Raw genomic sequence first — 24,880 nt, forward strand, 5'->3', positions numbered from 1 at the left:
AGTAATAGATGAAACAGTGTTCAATGGGCTGTTTTACTCCTTTCTAAATTTCCCCCCACTGGAAAACTTTGACAACCACAACATGTCATCCATTGATTTGTTCAATGATTTAAAATGTCTTGATAGACTAAAAAGGAATTGTTCCTTATATGTGAGAGAGGAGGCAATGATTGAGATGATCCTTGTGTGACACATGCATGAATAAATATGTATAGGACTGCATAACTAAAACACATATATGTATTTAAAATAAATAAATTCAAGCCACCTTTAAGGACAAGTCCTTGCAAGGCCGCTCAAGAGTTAAAATATGATCACCATTTCAAAATACCTAAGGTAAAGGTAAAGGTACCCCTGCCCGTACGGGCCAGTCTTGACAGACTCTGGGGTTGCGCGCCCATCTCGCTTAAGAGGTCGGGGGGCAGCGCTGTCTGAAGACACTTCCGGGTCACGTGGCCAGCGTGACATCGCTGCTCTGATGAGCCAGCACCAGCGCAGCACACGGAAACGCCGTTTACCTAATAAAAACCAGCAATGATTTTAAAAACACCCCTCCAGCCCAAACTACACAAATCTAACAGAACATACAATCAGAACCACCAGCAGTGTCATAAAACAACCCTAACAAACCACTCCAGGAAAAGCCAAGGGAAACAAATAGGTTTTTAAGGCCATCATAAAATGAAAGGGTGATACTCAGCTAAGATTTCGTTAATCTGGCGACAACCTTAGAATCTGGAGATCAGCCCAGCACAAAAAACTACTGGACAATGCATCTGTAAGGTACAGACATTTGTTCTTCAGACTCTACTGTTATTCCTTTTACATGAAAATAGCATTATTCAGAACCGAGGAAGACTCTCAACCCTACCAATTTCATTTTGTGGCAGTCATTTGGGGACTTTCCAAAAAAAAAAAAACTATTCATTGGAGCAATGAAGATGTCCTTATCAAAGGTTTAGTTATACAGTGGTACCTCGGGTTACATACGCTTCAGGTTACATATGCTTCAGGTTACACACTCCGCTAACCCAGAAATAGTGCTTCAGGTTAAGAACTTTGCTTCAGGATAAGAACAGAAATCGGGCTCCAGCGGCGCGGCAGCAGCAGGAGGCCCCATTAGCTAAAGTGGTGCTTCAGGTTAAGGACAGTTTCAGGTTAAGAATGGACCTCCAGAACGAATTAAGTACTTAACCCAAGGTACCACTGTAGTTTCTTTGAGATAGCCCTTAGTAGACCTCAGCATCCCATTTCATTGGAAGTGGAACTGAGGCGATGACAAAACACATTTATTTCTCTGGTTACCATCATACAGATTTTCTGTGGCAGAGTTGGAAATGGAACTTGGGGCCTCTGAATCCCAGGACGGTGCTTAAGGAATGAGATGATCACCCTCTGCAGAGCACCCCCCCTCCCTTCCCACCATATCTGGAAAGACAGGCCCAGCTGTTAGTTCTTTTTATCCCTGGCGCCTGCTTTGCATCTCCAAGGCTTTCCTCAAAAGGAAGTTAAACACATTTTTGTTAACATGAAAGCTGAGAATCTGCTTTATATTTCTAATCAGGGATCCAACAGGTTGCAAGGGCCACCAAGGCCAGCTTCTAATCTAAACTTCACAGCTGCCTCCTCTGTTCCATAAAAAGATGACCCTCAACTCTTGATCCTAACTTTGGAGGTGGGCGTTTGTGAGGGTGCATGGATAGAGAGCTCAGCTTTGCAGCTGAAGGCTATCACAGCAGAAAGGGAAAGCATAATCATAAACAGGCTCACATGCATATATGGACTTGGATGCAACTTGCGGCATTTACAGGTGCGATTGCAAGCCCTTGGATCATGCCTGCCGTTTCTCTTAAACTCATAGAGGAAGCTGTATGACAAAAAACAAACATTACAAAAAAATTGTTCAGTAGCACCTTAGAGACCAACTCAGTTTGTTCTGGGTATAACCTTTCGTGTGCATGCACACAAAAGCTTATACCAGAACAAACTGAGTTGGTCCATAAGGTGCTACTGGACAATTTTTAAATTTTTAAATTTTTTAATTTTTTATTTCGACTGTGTCAGACCAACATGGCTACCTACCTGAATCTAAAAAAAAAAATCATGTGTAGCGATTAGTTCAGCTGAATCCCAAGAAAGCATACACAGCACTGCAATCTTACTGAGCAAAGACCAGCTCTCATGGAATAAAATAAAGCACTTTATCTAATTTTTTTTTTTACTCTGTATTTTCAAATTGCTATGGCTGTGGGAGGACAACATATATTTAGTTGTCCGTCATCCGCTGTTACAGAGGCCCAGCTGGCTTTCACTAGAAGCTGGGCATTTTGTACCACTGGTCCAATGCTGTTCAACACTCTTCCAGCAGAGATGGAGCAGACACTTAGTTGTTTTCTCCAAGGCCTTTGACACTGTTTAATTTTAATTTTTGCTTAGCTAGTCACCACAATGATTTGTAACCCCCCCCCCAAAAAAAAAAACCAGGTGTTTTGTCTGATCAAATCTTGCTTTGTGCCAATCCCACTACTGTTCAAATGGCATCTCAACAGCAACAAACACCTTGATCCGTGGTGGTGATGTGTGTGTGAATAAAACAATGTAGGTTTGGCTAGAGGTGGGCTGGTTTACCCAGGTGTGGAATGGCCCTCTCTGATCTCCTGCACAACCATTTCCTTTGTTCTCTTTTGCATTGTTCGCTCCACTGTTGAGAACTTCAAATGCTTCCCAGGTTTTTACATATATATATATATATAAAATCCACTTATGCTGCCTTTGGTGTCAAGTCTAACAAAATCTCTCTCTGAGGTGAAATACACAGGGCTTGCCAAAAGCCATCCAACATCACTTGGAGCTGAAGACGGAAAACATATATAAACATTTCAGCTTCACCTTTTTCTTTTCCTATGAGAATTTATAATAGGAACAATGAACTTGACCTGGTGCATTTCCTGTGGGTATAATGTGACCCGCAAGGGTTAATGGCCTGTGGGTTTGCCTTGGGCTATCATCTCCCCCAGCCACTGATTAATCCTGAGCCCCCATCATTATCCCTTAAATGGAGCCTTTGAATTGAAAATTATTTTGGAATGGAATTTGCTGCTACACTGAGCTTCATTCATCACACTGAACTTGCCTCCTCCCTCAGAGTTAGATGCATTTGCTTGGCTGAGGGTAACTGGTTGGACGGCCTCTGCTAATTATCTTAAAGAGTAAATAAAAGGAGAGATTAAAGGGCTGGAAAAGTAGAGTGCAACATCTCTTACTTGTCTGCATTAGAGTTTCACTGGTAGCCTTCAGTATATACTGTGGGCTATATTCTTCCTAGTACAAATGCCACACTTCCAGTCTGCTGCTATGGGGAGGGGGGTTTGAGATTAAACAGCTCGCCAGCAAATTCAGGTTGCACAATTAAAGTGGATTTGGCACTCTTTGGTAACAAACTTGATTCATTAAAAAGTCCAGACTTCAGCAGTAAGGAAAGTGATGGGGAAATGCACTGGAAAGTGTGGGATAACAGTTGCTTGACATTGTATAATCTTCCCACAAATAACCCAGAACGGATGCTAAATAAACACTCGATGTCACATAACCTCCTTACAAATTTAGTGCAAGCAAGCCAAGATGAATGCTTAATGAACAGGTCTGGAAGCCCTCAAAAAGTCTTGTGGCACCTTGAAAACTAGCAAATCTTAGTGTGGCAAAAGCTTTTGTAGATCAGAGTCCGCTTCGTCCACTGTATGGCTTGTGATGCTCAATTGTCAGGAGGGTAGGGGCACAAAATGAATATGGAAAAGTTGGAATAAAATGGCAATGGAATGCTAAAGGATAATCTGTGGGTGATTCCAGAATGAATTCTCCTAGTACTAAATCACTGCTTTTCTGATATAAGCTACAATTGGAATTGCAATGGTCAGCAGTTTTTTGTGTGCATTTGCTATTTTCTGTTTGTACCTATGGAACTGACCATAACTGTGTGGGCAGCAAAGGGCAGTTCCTTCTCTCCTTACTGCTCTACCTCCCCTCTTTCTTCCCTCATGCTGTCCCTAGCTTTCAGAGAAGGGGTCCATAGATGTCTGATACCTGGGAATTTGAAGAAAAGGCATCAGTCCTTAAGTGACCCAAAATAGGCCCTGAAGGTAAAGAGGAGTGCTGTATGAATGAAAACAGGGTTCTTGAAGAGGATGGATAAGAAAAAAAATATGTCGCTGAATCACGTGGCAAAATAATGCAGAAGATGATTCTGAATATACCATTTTAACAAAGACACACAGTTAACACCAGCTGTACGCTGAGGGGAACCCCTTTATTATGTGAATCTCACTGTGTGCTTCTCCTCGTCATGGAGCTTCCAGATCACTGGAGGTCTAAGTGAGCAGGAGTCTTGTTTGTTCCAGCCTCTGAATAGTTTTCTTCCCAAGACTGCTGGGATAATAGAAGCTTGTGGAGCAGATGTAGGAAGCTCTTTTTAGTCTAACTACACCACTGGTTTTAAAGTGGCCAGTGGGAAGGGAACCAAGCACATATATTCTTCTTTCTCCCCTTCCCTGCCTTCCACCATCTCAAAGACAGTTCGCACATTACTTTAATTTCAGAGCATCCATAAGCAGAACACCTTGAGTTTCCAACACTGAGCTCTGTAGGACTGTAACTGCCATTTCTCATCCCAATTGGGTTTCAAGGAAGCCATTGTGGTATACTGTATGACCCTTTCCAAGGACATAATCAAAGAGGTTCAGACACTACCTATTATATATACGGGGGAAATTGTAGCTCACAGTATAGGAAGGATGTTCTGCCATTGTGACCAGTGCTTTCCCCACGAAGCTGCCTGCCAGCATTCATATGGATGCTAAGGCTGCGTACATGCAACATTTTCTTCTAGAATTATCAATTCCAGCTTCAGTATCTCAGTGGTTGCCATTAGTGGGACTGCTGTCTTGTAGGATGACTATGGATGGCTACTGGCCATAGCCTATTTAAACAATGCAAATGATAACTGAGGCTGAAACATTTAGACAGCAATCCTACATATGCTATGCACAACACTCTTTAGATCTATCTAAAAGGTGCTTGTTTATTGGGCAGCACCTTCTTTTGTAAGTTTTGAAATTACTTTGAATATACTGTATAGGTATTTGCAGGGCTTTTTCCCCAGCTGGAACTCACTGGAACTCAGTTGGGTACCATTGCCATTATAAGAGAACATGGTGAGTTCCAGCATCTTTTTTTCCTAGCAAAATAGCACTTTGTTTGCAAACAAACAAAATACCCTTGATGTCATGAACTGGCAGTACAATGGGGAGGTGGAAGATCCTGGGTGTAGGTGTGACTGGCGATGGAGAAGGAGAGGCTGGTGTAGAAAGTACACAACGGACACCCACTGTTCGTTATTTGAATCTGTCGCTTATGTATATCCTGTGTAGTATGAGTAAGAAAGATGTTATACAGCCCAAACATTGATTGTGAATCAGGTCCCTCTGCTGTAGTATCCCTGGGAATATATTTACCAAGCCAGTGGTGGCATCTCCTTATGTGATGGGTTAACTGGGATTATTTTCCCGGCACTTGCCTAGAGCAAAGAAATGTATATCCCAGTTGAATATCCCTTCTTCCTATGGTTTGATGGGGCCAGAGCCTCCTGGGGCAAAGGTACAGCTTCCACCTGTGTTTTAATCGTGGCACATCTGAGTTTACAGATTAAACACTGGAGGTTGCCCAGCTGGCTGACATGGACAAAGGGGCCACCCACAACTCCTTAACTTTATTTGGAGTGCAGCAAGCCTAGCATTGCGCTGTGTACAGCCTTTTGTGTTTTGGCAAGGAAGCTGGATTGGGGGAGGGTGAATGCAAGGGGAATCAGGAAGACGAAAAGGAAGCAGGGCGATCGAAAAGATGCTTTCACTTTGCAGACGGTTCTCCGTGATTACAAAACTAGTACTTAAAACCATTTGTACAGCGTTTTGACAAAGAGAGAGGGAGAGATTTATATTGTTTATTGGGGTCTTTGATAGAAACTGAAACTGAGGTTGTTATAAGAACTCTGGAAATAGTAAGCAATTAAAACGAGACAGCTGTTACTCAAGTCTTTTCCAGTCTCCCAGGAACCCAGCTCATATTGCAGCCTGAGTGCATGCTGCTTTTCATTGGCTCCAGGCCACTGTTTATGTCACAGCCAAACGGGCCTCAATTTTAGTTTGGCCTGAAGGAGAGTAAGGGGAAAAAATTCCGGTACTTGGACAGCATTTTAGAAGCGCTGAGCCACAGTGCTTCAGATGTAAAAGGCACCCCTCCCCGAAGTGGTTCAGTTTTGAAGAGGACACTCCTCTGTTTGCAAGTCTCCCTGGTCCAAGTCCAGTTGAAAGATAAAAGTTCCCTAAGCAGCAGCAGGAGGAGGAGGAGCAACCCTGAAGTCGCCTATCAACAGTTAGCACTTGGGCAGCAGACTGAGGTCACAGTTGCACCCAGGGCTGGCCCAAGACATTTTGGCACCTCAGGCAAACCACAAAATGGAGCTTCCCCTGCCAGGGAAGAAGGGGTGGATGAAGATCTACATTGGGAACAAAGGAATAAATATCTACATTGGGGAAAAGGGGGAGAAGAATCAAATCAAACCTTACCCAACAGTTGAAGTGGGAATCAAAGGCTGTCGCGGGGGGTGGGTGGGTGTGCTGTGAATGTCACTAGGTGGGTGCAGAGTCCAAGAGGCCCCAGAAATTACCATGTCCTCCTTAGGAGTGGGAGGAAACCAGCAGCACTTTCTATATGCTGAGAGGCCACTGTAGAGGCGGCATGCGGGAACTGCCAAGGAGGCAGCAGATCTGGCCTCTGAGGGACGTGCTGTGGCCATAATTGCTACTGTGGTCATGGAGATGGCAGAAGGTGATGCGTTCCTTGGCGGCTGGAACTGCTGCCCCCCTGGGGCAAGCTTGCATTGCCTCATGGGTGTGCCAAGCATGTTCCCAGAAGAACCATGTTCCCAGAAGAAGACCTTTCTAGATCAGGCCAATGGCCTATCTAGACCACAGTAGTCACCCAGATGCCTGTGGGAAACCTGCAAGCAGGACTTGAGCATGAGAGCACTCACTCTCCCTGTGGTTTCCAGAAACTACATTGCTGCCTCTGACCGTGAAGCTAGTAGCCTTTGGTAGCCTCATCCTCCATGAATTTGTCTAATCTTCAATAATAATAATAATAATAATAATTTATTTATACCCCGCCCATCTGGCTTCGTTTCCCCAGCCACTCTGGGTGGCTTCCACAAAGACCAAAATACACTAATATGTCATACATTAAAAACTTCCCTGAACAGGGCTGCCTTAAGATGTCTTCTGAATGTCAGGTAGTTGTTTATCTCTTTGACATCTGATGGGAGGGCGTTACACAGGGCGGGTGTCACTACCGAGAAGGCCCTCTGCCTGGTTCCCTGTAGCTTTGCTTCTCGCAATGAGGGAACCGCCAGAAGGCCCTTGGCACTGGACCTCAGCGTCCAGGCAGAACGATGGGGGTGGAGACGCTCCTTCAGGTATACTGGGCCGAGGCCGTTTAGGGCTTTAGAGGTCAACACCAATACTTTTAATTGTGCCCGGAAACATACTGGACAGCTGTGAGTCCAAAATGACTCCAGGCTGCGCACCTGGTCCTTCAGGGGCACAGTTACCCCATTCAGGACCAGGGAGTCCTCTACACCCGCCCGCCCCCTGTCCCCCAAAAACAGTACTTCTGTCTTGTCAGGATTAAAGCCATTCAAGCTGATGGCCAACGCTGCCTTGTGTGAGAGCAAGTTCCATAATTTACTATGCACTGTGTGAAGAAGTACTTTCATTCATCTCTACTGAATCTCTGTGTCAAAGTCATGCTGAGGGCAGCGCATGGCTCACAAATGTTTGTCTCTGCTTTCTAAGTTACAGGGATCCCCGTGGGACTGCAGTCATCAACATACTTGGTCAATTTACTTGGGTAGTTTTTAGATGAAGCGATGGACAATTTTGCCACTTGGGTCATGTCCCCGGAATGAGTTATATAACCAAGTGTGAGAAGAAACTTTGCACAGTTGAAGATCTCGCCCTTAGCAAAAAAATGTAGATGGACTTCAACTGAAACTGATATTTATTTCGTAAAAGGAAGAAAGGGAAATCTGCGAGCACTGCTGCCCACAAAACATGGCTGATGTTTGTGCAATACTCAGATTCCAATCAGGCCCAAATAGTGGTGGTGATTTCATTTTATGGAAGAACAAAAATTAATCTGTCTAAGATCGCTTTGTCGTGAAGGGTAATTTCAAAGCTTTTGCACAGGACAAAGTAAGGGAATGAAACAGACTGAAGAAACCCCTTAAGGGAGGAAGGGAGGATGAGTGTCTCTGTGCTAATGCATTTGATGAGCATTATCAGGAAACAGCATGTAGCTCGAGTCCCATGAAAAGTAAAATAGCACCAAAAAAGGGGGGAGGGATTAAGTGAAAAGTGTTGAGCACATTACAGATACCATTACCATTCTGAGTGACAAAAAGTTCCTCAGAGACCAAGTTCTCTCAATGTGGTAATTTCCACGAATCTTCTTTCCAGCCTTTTTGCATTTGGACTATGGTCAAACCACAGTTGTTTTATTCTTCAGATCTGTTGGCCGGCAACTGCATTGGCTGGAGGACTAGGTTGCTAAGCCTGGAGCAGCAATCTTAGGTTACAGGTGGGATTGATGAAATCAAATTTGGTTGATTGGATCACTGCCCATGGCCAGGATGGAGAGGCTCCAGCCTCTCCGATGTTACTGAACTACAACTTTCATTACTACAGAAAGTTCCTCAGCCCTGCCCTATGGTATTGATCTTTTCAAATAAACAATTACTCTAAAATGATCCATAGTCCCCCCCATAAATGCAAGCCATTCAGCAGTCAGGTGGGTGCTCCCTTGCAGCCTTCAGCATCCAGGGTCCCTTACAAATGTTTTGGACTTCAACTCCCAGCATGCTCAGCTCAGTGGGGCTAATGGCAGCTGCAGTCCAGAAACATCTGGAGGGTAGCAGGTTACTGAATGACAACTTTCTTTCAAAACAATGCACCAAACATTCTGCTTTCAAGTTCCAAAATGGAGACTATTTGTCTTAACTGAAAACAGCTATCTTCTTGGAATTAAAACAAGTAATTAGAGGGCTGTTTTGAAATACTACTCTCTTTCTAAAAGAACAACAGCAGCAGCAGCTGTAACTACTAGGACTGCCCATCACTATGTTTCACTGTGAAAGCCAGAACAAAATGCCATCTGTTACGGTAAAATCTGGGTGCGAGGCTGCTCTGCCACCCAGCTCGTCGGACTAAGTCCGCGGGTCCCTGCGGAGGAAAATGAGCTCAGCCGGAGGCAGGAGCAAGCTGCAGAAGATCCAAGTTTATTGCGCAACAGGTTCAAGGCGAGATTGAACAGCGAGAAAGGGGTGACATGAACTTTTGAAACTTCCCTCCATGTCCCAGAATACAGTGCAAAATACATCCCAGTTACATCATGAATACATTAAGAAGAGGTTGGGTTACACAGATTACATCATGAATACATTAGGAAGAGGTTGGGTTACACAGGATTAACATAGGGAGGGGGGAATATGCAGAGCTGGAGATATGCACAGTTAAGCACATCCTGAGTACCGGTGATGAGAAGACAATGGTCCATGTACTGGCATTGCCCGGAGGAAAGGCTTGGCAGAGTGATTTGACAGGATTAGGGTCTTGACACCTTGCTTGAGGGATTATGGAGGACAGGGGAGGTGTCATGGAGTCCTAGAGAAATTGAGCAAATTGGCACGTTGAGTTTCTATGAATTTTATAGATTTTAGTCCCTTTTGACATTGACAATTGGAAATAAATGGATATATTGTAGCGAAGAAGAAGGTGAAGAAGACATGCCCCCCCTTCCGTATCACATCAAAGGGAGATGCGGCAAACTCCAAAGTAGATCTGGTTTGCTTTTTTTGCCTCTCTGAATAACAGAAGTTTTTACTAACCACTTAAAGAAACACTGAACAGGAAATATAAAAATAGTTATGCGAGAAGCCCTTTCCCTCAGAAAATATTATTTTAGCATACCTTGTGTATAGTGTAATAATTCCAAACGAAACATTGTTAAAAGTGCAAAAATAAGCAGGCTTGAAACATGCTATGGAGCATTTCAGGGTGATTAATAGCTCAGGATTGAAAAAGTGAGTGACAAGACAGAGAGAGAATGAGAGTGAAGGATGGCTTAAGGCAGCTGGGAGAGTGCGGGAGAATTTACAGCTGACTAGGGATGGACGAATCTGCTGGGTTTGGTTCTCCCAGTTCCTGATTCCACCCCCACCCCACCCCCGGTCTTAAATTCAGTTCTCCATTCTGCAGCAATTAGAGATAATAAAAAAAAGATCCTCATGGAAATTCACCAGCATTTTGCTGTGAATTTCTCCTAGCAGACACAGTTTTGCATGTTGTTTTGAAAATATATACATTTTAAAAGCAAGTTACTCTAATAATTTTAGTGTGTGTGTGTGTGTGTGTGTTAAATTTATATACCTCCCTTCATCCAAAGATTATAGAGTGAGTTACAATATATACAACATATTTTATATATGCATATATGTTTGTATGTGTGTATAATTTTCACTAATATAGGAATACTTTAATATATGCATATTTGTACACCTTACTTGGCAGAAGTGACTGCATTGCAAAATTAAGAAAAATGTTAATTTTGAATGTTATCTGTCTTTCTGTTGCATATTGCTTTGGAAAGTGTTAAATTAGGGAAGTTTGCCTTTAAATGTGAACTGAATTTAATTTCTCCACCATCCCTACACCTGACCAATCTGATTTATATGTTTGGAATTTTATTATTTGTTTCAAATTGTGCAGTGCTGCCCTTAATTCAGAATTGCTTCAGCTTTCACATATGATCATGGTTTCAGTGCAATCAATGCTATTGATTAGTAGATAAGGTGGTAGATAAGATTTGAGGGCTATTTCATACATTATGCAGGATAAACCTGGATTTACCTCCTAGTGTACACTCAGTGGGGAACTGTGGCTAATTCTGGTCCCCCAGTGGGTTTGCTTATTTGATGCAAGTGTGTGAAAACATTAATCTTTGTCACATTCACACCTTACACTTTTAGGTGAAAACATATTGGGAGTACAGCTCGAAATAAAACAAAACAAGGAAGGCATGATATAAAACTGCAAAATAAATACTGTTTAATGCAAATGTGTGTAATGAAATCAAAATAGTTTTTTTAAAATTAAATAAAAAGTCACATCAGGAAGCTGCTGTTTTAAGGGTTTTTTTGTCTCTTTTTGTTTCCTCAAGATGCTCCCTCCCCCAGCGAATTTACAGGTGTGTTTTCATCCCTGTAAATTTACCCTTGCGTAGTTGGTGTTGGCATTCTAAATACTAAATGCGCACTAGGAGATCAAAGAGTTTTAGGATGCCATCGCCCTCATTCCTTTGCTCCAGTCCTCTGAGGCTGCTTTTAATTTGAAAACAAATACAACAGAGACACACACTTGTATGTAATGTGTAGTTTGGCCAAAAGATTGGGCTTTTGTTAGTTTTGCAGGAATGCCATAGTTGAGAGGCACAGCTACCAAAAATACTGCTGTATGTATCCTTGCAGTCCTGAACAAGAAGGTGTAAGACAATTGTAGGACTACATTCTGTATTATTGTTAGCACGTAGCTCAGAGGCCTGGTGAAAAAGAAATGTTTTTGCCTGGTGCATAAAAGCATGTCATGATGGCACCAGGTGAGCCTTCCTGGGGAGAGCCCTGGAGTGCAACAGCATCTGGAGGTCCACAGGTTTTCTATCCATCCCCCATCCATCTCCCCTATTCTCTCCATTTTCCTGACTACAGATCCCTTTTCATATACTGTATATGTATTTGCCTGCCAGTTGATGTTTTATCTGAACAATGTTTACAAGGTGTTGAATAATAACTTGATCCTCATAAACAGGAAAGACAGTGAGAACCCTTTAAAAAAATCCCTTGCTTTGCTTTTAGAGAAAACCAACAAAATAAGAGAACTAAATAACCAGTGCCATTAGTTATTTTGATCAGATTGGAATCTTAAATGCCGAAACAGTAAGAATATCTGCATAGCACAGTGTAGCAGAATATTGATGGTGTAACTATCTTCATGATGGGATGCGGGTGGCGCTGAGGGTTAAACCACAGAGCCTAGGACTTGCCGATCAGAAGGTCGAATCCCTGCAACGGTGTGAGCTCCCGTTGCTCGTTCCCTGTTCCTGCCAACCTAGCAGTTCGAAAGCACGTCAAAGTGCAAGTAGATAAATAGGTACCGCTCCGGTGGGAAGGTAAACAGCGTTTCTGTGCGCTGCTCTGGTTTGCCAGAAGTGATTTAGTCATGCTGGACACACGACCCGGAAGTTGTACGCCAGCTCCCTTGGCCAATAAAGTGAGATGAGCGCCGCAACCCCAGAGTCGGCCACAACTGGACCTAATGGTCAGGGGTCCCTTTACATTTAACTATCTTCATAGCTTTCTACAGCATTCCTGTCCAGGTAATTATTTTGAAACATTAGGTTCTAACAATTTATTATGAGGCCTACATTATGCAATGTTTTATAATAATGTTTTGAACAGGGAGACCTGAAAGACAAATAATTTTTTTATTAGTTCACTCAGATTTGGATGTTTCATTACCTCACAAATGGGTAACCTAATTTGTATCTAAAAGGCCCATTGTGGTGATATCCTGGCTGAATTATTTTATCCAATGCCTGACACTTTGCTATTGATCCTTCTGTTGTGCCATATGCTACTCATGGTACAACTTGTGTTAGCGACAAAACGTGCTTTGTGACAAGTACAACATTAACAATATGTGGTGATATCATGCATGGCATGGCTTTTGCCTGGCTTTGGCACATGGGGAGAGAAAGGGCTCTTGCAGTGCAAAGCTGCCAGGAATGATTGCCAGTGCAAGAGTTTTCCATAACTGCTTCCATAACTGTTCCTTGACTGTAATTAGAGCAAAATGTACAATTAGTGCTGCAGTTACAATCTTTGTTTACTACCTACAAAGCAAAGCAAAACTCTCCTGTTAACAGAATTTCCTTTGTAGTGGCATGAAACTAAGGTTTGTTGCACAAAACCAGCACAAAAAAACCATTGGCACAGGTTTGGGGGGATAGGACAATCCTACGTTATGAATGTTATTATAAGTTGTTTCAGTGGGATTGCTTGACCACAATTGTCCATGCATTGGTGAATTTCACACTGGACGACTGCAGTGCACTACATGTGGGGCTATGTTTGAGGTTGGTCTGGAGGTTGTAGGTGGTGCAGAACGTAGTCACCAGGTTCCCTATGGGGGCAAGCTCCTGACAGTATATAACACTGCTTGTGGGATTTGCACTGGCAATCTGCTACTGGGTCAAGTTTGAAGTGTTACTACTAACATAAGAGACCCTATGCAGCCCAGGATCAGTGTACTTGAGAGATGGCCTGATTCCTTATGCTATATATACCCAGCAAGTCACTGCAGTCTGTAGGACAGCTTCTCCTTCATTTCCCTATTGCTGTATGTTTTTTGATAATGACAGATATTCTCTCTATCACACTGAACTGTCCGGCAAGTGATAAAATCATAGAGATGGAAGGACCTTAGAAGCCATCTACCCTGCACAAAGAAACAGAAAGTTGGTTTGTGGGAGGAGGAAAACAAATTGATGTATTTTGATGTAACACTAAACCATATTGTTACATGAATGAGATACAGTGGTACCTCGGGTTACATACGCTTCAGGTTACAGACTCTGCTAACCCAGACATAGTGCTTCAGGTTAAGAACTTTGCTTCAGGATGAGAACAGAAATTGTGCTCCGGCGGCGCGGCAGCAGCAGGAGGCCCCATTAGCTAAAGTGGTGCTTCAGGTTAAGGACAGTTTCAGGTTAAGAACGGACCTCCAGAATGAATTAAGTACTTAAACCGAGGTACCACTGTACAGGCTTATGTGAGCTTTAACTTATCTGAAATAGCTGTGAGGAGATTACTGGAAACATTGCTTCCAGTTTAAATTAATTGCAATTTGTTATTTCATCCAAAATGGAACAAACTTAGTAAGTTTAAATGATGGTTTATCTAAACAAGCCAAGTTCAAACTGTGGTTTCTGATCTTAACCTGTTTGAATATATACCATATTTAAAACTAACTACATTTCCTAGTTTGGATGAAACGATTGACTGTGACTAAATTAAAATGGAAACAGATGCTTCTAATCTGCAGCCAGAGGAGGGAGGAGAGCAGGCTTCTGTATGTAACACTAAACTATGGTTTAGTCACTATGGTGCTACATCCAAATGAGAGCAAGGCACTTGAAATGAATAATGGTGGGAGCAAAAGGATATTGGAAGCTAACAAACGCTGCTAGTAGAATTTTAGATGCTTTCATTCAGAACCAAATGTTCCACATCAGATTTTCTTTCTTTGAAGCATTATCACTGATCATGCTTCTTATGATCAACCAAGAATCAGGAAAAATGTGACTTCCTGATGCAGTATCTTCTTTTTATTGATCCCTGTTGTATTTTATATTTCTCTAGTTGGCTTTTCTAGCCTAGAACATTTCTGAAATGACACACACGCCTCACTGGGATAAGCGCAAAATGCCTTGAGGACCACAGTTTCTAATCCTTAACATAATTTTCAAGACAATCCAATTGTATATTAGCTCTGAAGGAAACCCCAGTATGTTCAATGGGGTTTACTCCTAGGATTTATTTCAGACATTTGTAGGTTGCCCTTCAATTTGTCAAAACTTCCAAGGCAGCTGACAACAAAATAAGACAATATCAACTGCACATTAGAATTGAAGGCACAGTGGTAGGAGATAAGTTGTTGGTATAAAGGTTCTCCTCATGATTTTAACTTGCTCCATATTTCATCTTAATGGCAAGGGAAAAAAAACCTTTAAGAGAATAATTATGTTGTGAACTGAGAATGGCTGAGAGAAATTTCTCCTTGCCCCCTTGTGGTCAAATGGTTTTTTTTAAAAAAATAATACTGCAAATATCCATGAATCTTACATGAAAACAGTTGTGAAATTTAAGGTTCGATTACTTTAAAAGCTGGAAATGTAGGTTGGTGAAATGAGTACTCTAGTTCAGAACCAGCTCCTGCTTTAAGCAAAGATCAGTCTTGTGGGGGCCATTTTCTCTTGGTGGGCATTGGTGGGTTGAGCTTGTCGTGATGGAAGGCAACAGGAACATCAGGTAACTGGAGGCTGCCGTTATAATTTCCCACAATGCTCCAGAGTGATACCATTTCTGAGGCATTGTGGAAAATGAAAATGTCAGCTAGGCACAGATGTTTGCTGCTGTTTGGAACACCAGGCCAATGTGTTTGTTTAAAGGAGGCCCAGGACAGGTAGCAGTGATGGTTGCTTCTGTGACATTGGGGCCTTGGCAGCTGTCCAAGGATGTCAGGAGCGGATACCAGGCCTGCTCTAGCTAGGCTTGGTATCAGCTCCTTAGACAGGTAGGAGCAGCAGTCTTTGGGCTGAGGTATTATTGCATTGGGACGCAGGTGGCGCTGTGGGTTAAAGCCTCAGCGCCTAGGGCTTGCCGATCGAAAGGTCGGCGGTTCGAATCCCTGCGGCGGGGTGCGCTCCCGCTGCTCGGTCCCAGCGCCTGCCAACCTAGCAGTTCGAAAGCACCTCCGGGTGCAAGTAGATAAATAGGGACCGCTTACCAGCGGGAAGGTAAACGGTGTTTCCGTGTGCGGCTCTGGCTCGCCAGAGCAGCGATGTCACGCTGGCCACGTGACCCGGAAGTGTCTCCGGACAGCGCTGGCCCCTGGCCTCTTAAGTGAGATGGGCGCACAACCCCAGAGTCTGGCAAGACTGGCCCGTACGGGCAGGGGTACCTTTACCTTTACCTTATTATTGCATTATTATGGGATTATGTTGGCCATTTGGGTGGGATTTAAGTCTAGGCTTTTCGCAGGCAATTATTTTAAATTAATAGAATGACTAGCTCTTACCTGTTTGGGTAAATGAACACCTTATTTGTGTGCTATTATTTAATTCCCAGACTTCAAACAATGTGTTCTGTAGTATGTAGATTGTAGTCTAGAACAGTTGTGTTCAAAATGTGTTGGGTGACCTTGAACTTCTGCCAGCAATTCCTTCGTTAGAAGTCAGTATTGGTACATTGTGGACAAGCTTCCCTGAAAGACAGCTTACCCCCCTTACCCATCTTCCTGTCAAGTCTGAACTATTTGCAGTTGTTGGAGGGGAGCAGAGTGTCACATGCAGTGATATGCACAGAACCACATTAGAGTTAGGAAGAGCATACTACTCAAGCAAGGTCTCAGCCTCAACAGGAAGCCTTTTATAGCCCTTCCAGTCCAGGAGAAGGGCAATAGCTAGTTTGGATGGGTGACCCAGGCAGCTCCTGAGACTTCTACTACTATAGTTGTGTTCTATGAAATATTTTCATGGGGCATTGATGAGACCCAACTGCCCTGCCTCTTGGTAATCAGCATGAACAGTGTACGCTGTAGAACTTGTTTAAGAATGCTCAGAGGTGACCAAGTTTTTGATTACTCATCATTAAGAGATCTGATTATACAATAACTGTACAGTGGTGCCCCGCAAGACGAACGCCTCGCAAAATGGAAAACCCGCTAGACGAAAGGGTTTTCCGTTTTGGAGGCACTTTGCAAAACGAATTTCCCTATGGGCTTGCTTCGCAAGACGAAAATGTCTTGCGAGTTCCTGCGGGGTTTTTCCCCTCCCCCCCTTTTCCTAAGCCGCTAAGCCGCTTATCAGCTGATCTGCTGATAAGCCGCTTAACAGCTGATCGCTAAAAGCCGCTAAACGGTTAATAGCGCTAATCCGCTAAGCTGTCAATGGGCTTGCTTCGCAAGACGAAAAAACCGCTATACGAAGAGCCTCACGGAACGGATTAATTTCGTCTTGCGAGGCACCACTGTAAACAGGAGTTGCCTGTTTGCTATGTGTTCCAGAATTGCTCAAAATATTTGCACGCAAAAGGTTCCATGAAAACTAAGCGCCATGTAGATTGCGCTTTTAGGATTTATTTCACATAGGTTGCCAGCGGAATTCATAATGAAGTTTGCCCATTGTCCCTCAATAGCCACCAGCATGGCCCAACATAGTTTCCAACATAAGACGTTGTTATGCGATATTAGTATTACTATTAAGTGTGATTTAACCAACAATATTTTTAAAAGCAAGTATTCATTGATGGATATTTATCTTTACCACAAAAGTTTAGAATGTGATGGTAATATAATGGCTTAATAATTGAAATTCAAAGCTATTTCTGTTACAAATATTGTGTTGATATTATAATCCAGATTTAAAAGATATATTGTCTCCCTTTAACTGAGCTTTGTCAGATTCAGATAGTCTTATGATTACTCATCATTACACAGCAAATGGATGTACAGTGGTACCTTGGGTTAAGTACTTAATTCGTTCCAGAGGTCCGTACTTAACCTGAAACTGTTCTTAACCTGAAGCACCACTTTAGCTAATGGGGCCTCCTGCTGCTGCTGTGCCGCTAGAGCATGATTTCTGTTCTCATCCTGAAGCAAAGTTCTTAACCTGAAGCACTATTTCTGGGTTAGCGGAGTCTGTAACCTGAAGCGTATGTAACCTGAAGTGTATGTAACCCGAGGTACCACTGTAATGAAGCGCTATCACGGGAGGATGTGAATTTGATCAGAATCTTTTCTTCCTGTGAGTGGGAAAGTAGCATAGGAAAGACAATTTGGTGTGTGGGGCAAATCGCAGAGGGCAAAGATTTAAGATTACACATACACCAAGACTCCTGTGGCAGACTTCAAAGCTGCTTTGGCTGCTTTTCATAAAATACACTTTAAGAAATGCAGGGGAGACCGCAGTATTAATTCTAATGGGCTTTTACTGCAGAACATCATACTGGTTATATTTAAAATACTGGATTTAGACTGTACCAGCCCAATTAGATATTTAATACATCAAACAAAACAAAAAACAGTTTCTACAGATGTATCTTTGGTTAGATCCTACTTCTAAAGCATGTATGAAATGATGGCCCATCCCACTCCACAACTTTATGGATCAATAACTCCTGATAAAATAAGGGAAGTGAGTGGTGATTAAAAAGCCATAAGGCACAGTTTGGTCTATTAATTTTTAGATTGTGGGCAGAACCTGCTTTTATTGTACCATGCAGTAGTAATTGTTGGTAATAATAACAACAACAACAAGAGCAATCACAATTAGGTGCTTTATGGCTATGAACACTGCACCACACAATTCATTCTTGGTTTTGTCTGGATATCTGGCAGCCTTTTAAAATACGTATTTAACATTCATGTAGTGAAGCCTGACAGCGATTAAGTACCACCTGAGAATGAGTTTTAGCTGATAACTGATTTACTAATTTTTGTTGAGGTAGATTTACAGTAGTGTTTGGAACTTTATACTCATTTTAAATTCCTTTGAGAAGATAAAAGTGTGGCTAAATATTTATATTTGAGGTTATGGAACTCCGTCACAAATGACATTGATGTCCTCATTTAGGTGCAAGGTGAAAATGTTTTTGTTCCACTCTACACAAAGGAATTAAAAGTGAGCACATTTCCAGGGTGAGTCACAACAATTTAAAATACAGCATTAAAAACAGTTTAAAACAAATTAACAACCACAAGATAAGTAACTGTTTGCAAAAAAGTGAAGGTGGGCAGAGCTTTACTGACTTAACATGTCTAATATTATGCACATCTACACTGATAGATTGGTACTGTGACTGTGACGCAAAAGATCTTGGGGTCATAGCGGATAGTTCACTGACGGCATCAACTACAGGTGCTGCAGCAGCAAAAATGGCAAAATCAGTACTGTATTAACAATGATAAGGAAAGGGACTGAAAACAAATCAGCAATGATCATCCTAGTGACAGTTACATTATGCAAAACGATTGTGTGGGCAGAAATAGGTCTCCTTTGTGTAACGTCATATGCTTTCCCAAAAATCTTCACGCTTTTCCAAAATCAGTTGGTGAATAGAGGCACTTGTTAAGATTCATCTATGACAAATCCGTGAAAGCGACAAAGCTTGAATCATCATTTGGAATATAATTTCCTTCTCTCTCTCTGAGGCCTTTGCTGAATAATACAGTAAACTCTGCTGCTATATTCGAACGATTATCCCATTCGTATCTCCGCAGCAACCTAGGGAGTGTAGGACTAGCGGACCGAACCTAAGATCCACCCAGCGAGTTCCGTGTCTTGAGCTAACGTGTGAATCCACGCCTCCCTGGCCCGGCTCTATCGCAAGCTCCCCTCTGTCACGCCGTCGGGAAAAGTTTCGCAACAAGAGCGCGGGAGGCTTTTTTGTGGGCGCTTATCGTTGGCTGTGTGCCGTTGCGAAGGACCCTGTTTTGTTTATAGCGCGAGAGAGGCCTCGTTTCCCCTTGGATGTGGGGGCGGCTGGCAGCTGCCCTCCCCTCGCAGCCTCCCTGGGCCTGGCTGGAGGTTTCTTTTCTTCCAGGCCTTCCCAAAACACAAGCCTCCCGGCTTCGGCCGGTTGCTAGGCGTCGTGACGACAGAGGTGCGGCGGGCGGCGATTGGCGGAGGCCCTGCTCTTCCCCCCGTGGGATTCGCAAGGGGGAGGGGCGGAACCGGCGCGGACGCTGGAGCATGCGCAGTGGGAGGCGAGCGTCCTGCCCGGCCACGTCTGCCGGGTTCTGCCGCAAGCGGCTGTGCTGAGGAGAGCCCGACTGAGGAGGCCAGCTGCTCGGCCCCATGGGCTGCTCCGCGCGACCCTCGCCGGGGCTGCGCCGGCGGCCCCTGCTGCTGCTGCTCGCGCTCCTCCTGCTCGCGCAGCCCGCCTCGGCTTGGGAGAGCGGAGACTTGGAGCTCTTCGACCTGGTGGAGGAGGTCCCGCAAAACTTCTACGTCTTCCTAGGAGTTGAGCAGGTGAGGGGAGGCAGCGCCAGGAGGAGACCCCCCCCCCCGGGCGGGCACGGGGTCCGGTCCGGCCCGCCGTTCCTGCTTCCCTTCCGGCTGGGCCCGGCTGCGACCTCCCCTTGAAACCCGGGGCTCGGGCCCGGAGCGTTTGGGGCGGCCGAGAACCGGGACCAGAGGGCTCCTGAGCATGTGCAGATTAACTTCTCGGGCGGCGGCTGCTGCTGCCTGGCTCCGCGTATCTGGGGGGAGGTTTGTGAAGCAGGTCTATAGTGTGGGTTATAAAGTTGTGTGCGTGTGTTTCTAAAAGTATGCAGTGCTGCCTCTTCTACCTCTTGTAGCTTATTTGTTGCCCACTCACAGCCGTTTCTCCCTGTGGTGAGGAAACCCAGCTTTCCCTTGTCCTCTTCTTCTCCCCCCCCCCCCCACAATTTATTCCCCTTTTTTGATGTTTGCATATTTCCCTTCTGACCATCCAGCTCTCTTCTAAAGTTGCGGTGTTCTGTGTTTGGATCCTGCAGGCTCCATTGTGCTCTTTCCTCCTTCCTTCCACCTTTATGTTAAAATGTAGTTGCCCCTTTTTATCTCACTTCTTTTCATTCCAAACCTCTGTAGGAGACTTCCCCTTTTCTTTCAAATCTAGGCCACCAAACCTGCAAACATATTCTTTTCTCCCCCACCCCACTGCTTTTATGGAAGTGGCCTATTTCCCTCCCCCCCCCCTTTTTATAGTTGTTTATCTTGATTGTGTACTAACTTGTGAATCCATTAGATTAAAAAGCAAGATATAAATGACATACATACATACATACATACATACATAAATGCATGCATGCATGCATGCATTGGATGTGTGGCTGGTATTGAGGAGCTACTAGGGAAACTTAAAAGTTATCTTAAGTTTGTATTAGGAAATAGTGTCCAGCTAAACAGTATTGTAAAAGATCAGGTTAACTATTCTGAAACAGATTTGAATGGATTTTACGTTTTGCTTTTTAAATAAAGACTGATGTAGCAGATCCAGCAGAACCTAGTCAGCAGGTGGCTCAGCTTATTTCTGCTCCTGGTGTTTGGACAGGAGTAGCTACTTTGCTTGAGGATCAAATTTTCCTTGAAGCGTGTGGTATAATTTCAATTTGAAACAGGCATAGTTGAGACCTGAACCGAATCTAATCATCATATCCAGTTCTGATTCAGACATTAATGTAAAATGATGAAATAACTGGTTCTGTTACGATGAACTTATGTTTTGCAGACTGATAACCAACCCTTCTTGCGGAGTAAGTCTAATGAGAGTGAATATAATGATGAATACTTAACTAGAGAACTTTTTATATATTTAAAACATGGTGGCGGATCCAAAGAGCCATTCTTCTTCCTCTGTCACTCCAACTGACCTTAAAAAGGCTCTTCCCTGAACAGCATTTGTTGAAGCCTGACAACTTGCAGTTGGAAGGGGAACTTGTAGAAGCCCACATAATTGCCAAGGTGCATGCTTGAGGATCATTGGATCTTGACTGTTTTCACACACAAATACCACATCCTGTAGAATTCTATCATTGTACAATCAGAATGAATTTCAGGAACCAAAATGCTTTTTCTGTGAAGCCTGAGCAGCAGCAGTGAACAGTTACTTATTGCTGCTTGTCTCTGCTTACCCCACACCACCATCCTGCTCACAGTTGTGGAAAATATTTTTACGTTATGAATGGTCCGTGTCACCATTAAGAAAAAGAAGTAGGAATATGTGGACTGTCCCTGGATCAGGTGACTCTTCTTCTTTAAGTTCTCAAAGTCCTTGACCTACCTCAATGTTGTCATATGAACTAGCCAGATGTTTAACTGATAATCAATCACAGTTAGCCTGTCATTTAAAAGATAAGACTTTAGAGCTGTCTTGCCCAACAAGGTGCCTTCTAGATGGTGTGTACTATAACTTCTGTCAGCCTTAGCCAATATTATCAATGGTCACCTATTTGGGGAGCTGTGGAACTTGTTGAGTGGCACTATTCTTATTCTTATTATCATTACTATTTACATTTAGTAAATTTGTATCCTCCCTTCATCTGTAGATCTCAGGATGGTTCACAACATAAATTTACAACATGAAACCCAACCATAAAATAAATACATAAAAAGATAATGGAAAACTAATTTCCCTCTCTCACAATACATTGTTAATCAACCAAAGGCCTGGTTGAAGAGGAATGTTTTTGGCTGTCACCTAAAGGCATGCAATGAAGCCACCAGTTGAATCTCCCTGAGGAGAGCTTTCCACAAATGGGGAGTCAGTGCAAAAAAGGCCTGTTTCTGTGTTGCCACCCGCCGGACCTTTCATGGAGGAGGCACACGAAGAAGGCCCTCTTAAGTGTCTGGGTGGATTCATATGGAAAGAGGTGGTCCTTTAGGTATTGCAGTCCTGAGCTGTTTAAAGCTTTATAGGTCAAAACCAGCACTTTGAATTGGGCCTGGAAACTAATTGTCAGCCCGTGCAGTCAGGCCAGGATTGGTGTAATATGCTCAAACAATCTTGCCCAGGTGAACAACGTGGCCACCAAATTCTGCACCAGCTGAAGTTTCTGAACCATTTTATGAGACACCCCTATGTATAACACTGTTGCAGTAATCTAACCTAGATATTTAATCTAACCTAGAGATTATCAGAGCATAGACAATGGTAGCTGGCTTGTCCCTGTCCAGATATGAGTGCAGCTGTTCCACCAACCAAAGCTGATGCAAGCTGAAATAGGTTGGGGAAGGCTGTTTTAAAGATTCCAGTGCATACACATGGGCAAAATGCAACCAATGAGTGTAGTATGGCGATTCTAATTTGTGGGGAAGTGGGGGGTCATCACAGTTCATTTCTGGATTAAATATGAAGAAAAATAGCCTTTCGGCATCATTGTCAAATCCAGCACCATACGATGGCTGGGCCATTTTGCCTGTTTGATAATTTGGCCCTGGTCGAAAGAGCCTTGAACTCTGTCATCAGAAAAACAGTACAAGTATTATTGTCTGTTCCACAGTCTTTCCATGGACTACCTGAATCGAGCTCACAGATCATCAGTGGTTAACAGAACAAAGTATGAGATAAGGGATGAGGTACTACTTGCCCCAAGAGAAACTTGAGGCATATTATTTGCTTTTTTATTCAGGAAGTAGCTGCTTGGCCTGGCCGTTCTAAGAACTGGATATTTCCCCTTCTAAGCTATGCAAATAAGGGCTGGCTCAGTTCTCAGTGGCTCCCATTCAGACTGGGACATGGTTGAGGGTGGAATAGAGGCATCTTTCACTCCAGGTCATCCATCACCTGAGCAGCAGCATCTGAGTAAACCCATTTACTTTCTCTTACATAAATGAATGACTGCTCTTCATTCATAGGGGAGAAAAATAAAGTGCTGTGCTTGAGGACAAACCTTACCTAGTTTATGACCCTGTGGCTTGATGTGTCTTTCTGCACAGAAATATGCTGCACCTGTGGGTTCTTCAATATACAGGCCTCTTTCCCATGCGTTCCATTGCTCATTATAATGACAAGCATTTCAGTAGAAACAAACAGATTGATCTAAATCCTATACACTCTCTCTCTCTCTCTTTAAAAAATGCTTTATTTTAAACAAACTAATTTATTGTTAGCCCTTCTGCTAGAATATGAATAAATGGAGGATAATTGCTGCACCTTTAGAAAATTAACCTGTGAAGTAGTTCTGTTACCTGGATGTACATTTAAACTACGTGTGAGCTGAAATGCAACTTCTAAAACTTGACCAAGCACATTTTCTATATGAAGAATACAAAACAATAAAATCAGTCAGTTTTCAAGGACAATGCAGATGTTGTATTGTTTAGACCTGAATAACTTTTTCAGAACTTGATGATGACATCTGCTTGGTCTGTAGCTATAGCAACTCCTCAATGGCTTCCTTTCTAATTTTCACATAGAACTGACATTTTAATAGCTCATTCAGAGCACTTTATGACAAGAAGCCCCTAAACAGATCTGCAATAGATTAAAGAAAAATCTGTATATGGGACAGTAGTTTTTTAAAAATCCGCTTCATAACTGGAGGCTTAAAGATAATAGTTTTTCTTACCAGCATATGTAAAGTAATTTCTTAAACAATTAATATATTCTTTTCTTTTTTGCAATGGAAAAACACCGAGTTCTTATTGGAACTCAATCAACAGAAGTTCAAGCGGTTCTTGAGGATACTGAATAACCTTTAAGCAAACCTAGACATAAGTACCAATTAGTCATAACTTCCTTGGTCTCCAGCTGATGTTTACATTGTATGAAGTCTTAGCTCTCCTCCTTGAGGCATGGAGGAAGATCTTAAGTTTTGTTTTCCACATTCCACATTTGTGAAAATGTTCTGGCTAGCTCCCTGGTCTATGCCAGTCCTAGTTCTTAGACATGTTGACCACTTCCATAGAAGAAGTTTTAAATTGCCTTGGAGCTCTGCTTTAGGATGTTTTTGTGAATGTCTGATAATTCTTAATGTGGAGGAGAGTCCTTTGTGAAGTGCACAATTTGAACTGAAAGAGTAAAAACAATGCAGCATTTTATCTGTAATTGAAAAAGTGTTCTGTTATATAACACAGTGGTGGGAAGGGTGATTCCTGTTGAAGGAAGATTTAATTTTCTTTCTTTAAAAACCTTTCGTCATAGGCTATTTTGTGCAGAGTTATCACCTTTTGTATTTAGCTGTACAATTCTTGTTCTGGGTATACTGTCCCTGGTCATTTGACTTGGTTGACTTGGATAAGTGGTAGAGGCCAGATAGCGTGAACAAGGGAAGGCTTAGATTAAGCTCACTCTTCTACACCCATGACCAAATGTGAAGTTGCCTAATATTTGGTGTGTAATCAATTGCTGCTTTTTGAGAATGTCAGTCTAGTAGACATTGTGAAGTACTCCTGTAAG

General features: G+C 43.0%; 1 protein-coding gene across 2 annotated transcripts in view; it reads left to right on the top strand.

Annotated features, from left to right (window-relative positions):
* DNAJC1 (DnaJ heat shock protein family (Hsp40) member C1) overlaps positions 1 to 24,880 on the top strand; it is a 109,099-nt gene that overhangs the window by 19,546 nt on the left and 64,673 nt on the right. Inside the window, exon 1 of one of the 2 annotated variants that reach the window (XM_079947849.1) lies at positions 19,709 to 19,968. The exons of the other annotated variant lie outside the window; for it this stretch is intronic. Coding sequence (XP_079803975.1) covers positions 19,795 to 19,968 — 174 coding nt within the window. The 5' untranslated portion in view covers positions 19,709 to 19,794. Of the gene's footprint in view, positions 1 to 19,708; positions 19,969 to 24,880 lie in introns of those variants that run through there. 2 annotated transcript variants of the gene reach the window in all.

This window comes from Podarcis cretensis, assembly GCF_951804945.1.
Source record: "Podarcis cretensis genome assembly, chromosome: 12".
NCBI lineage: Eukaryota > Metazoa > Chordata > Lepidosauria > Squamata > Lacertidae > Podarcis > Podarcis cretensis.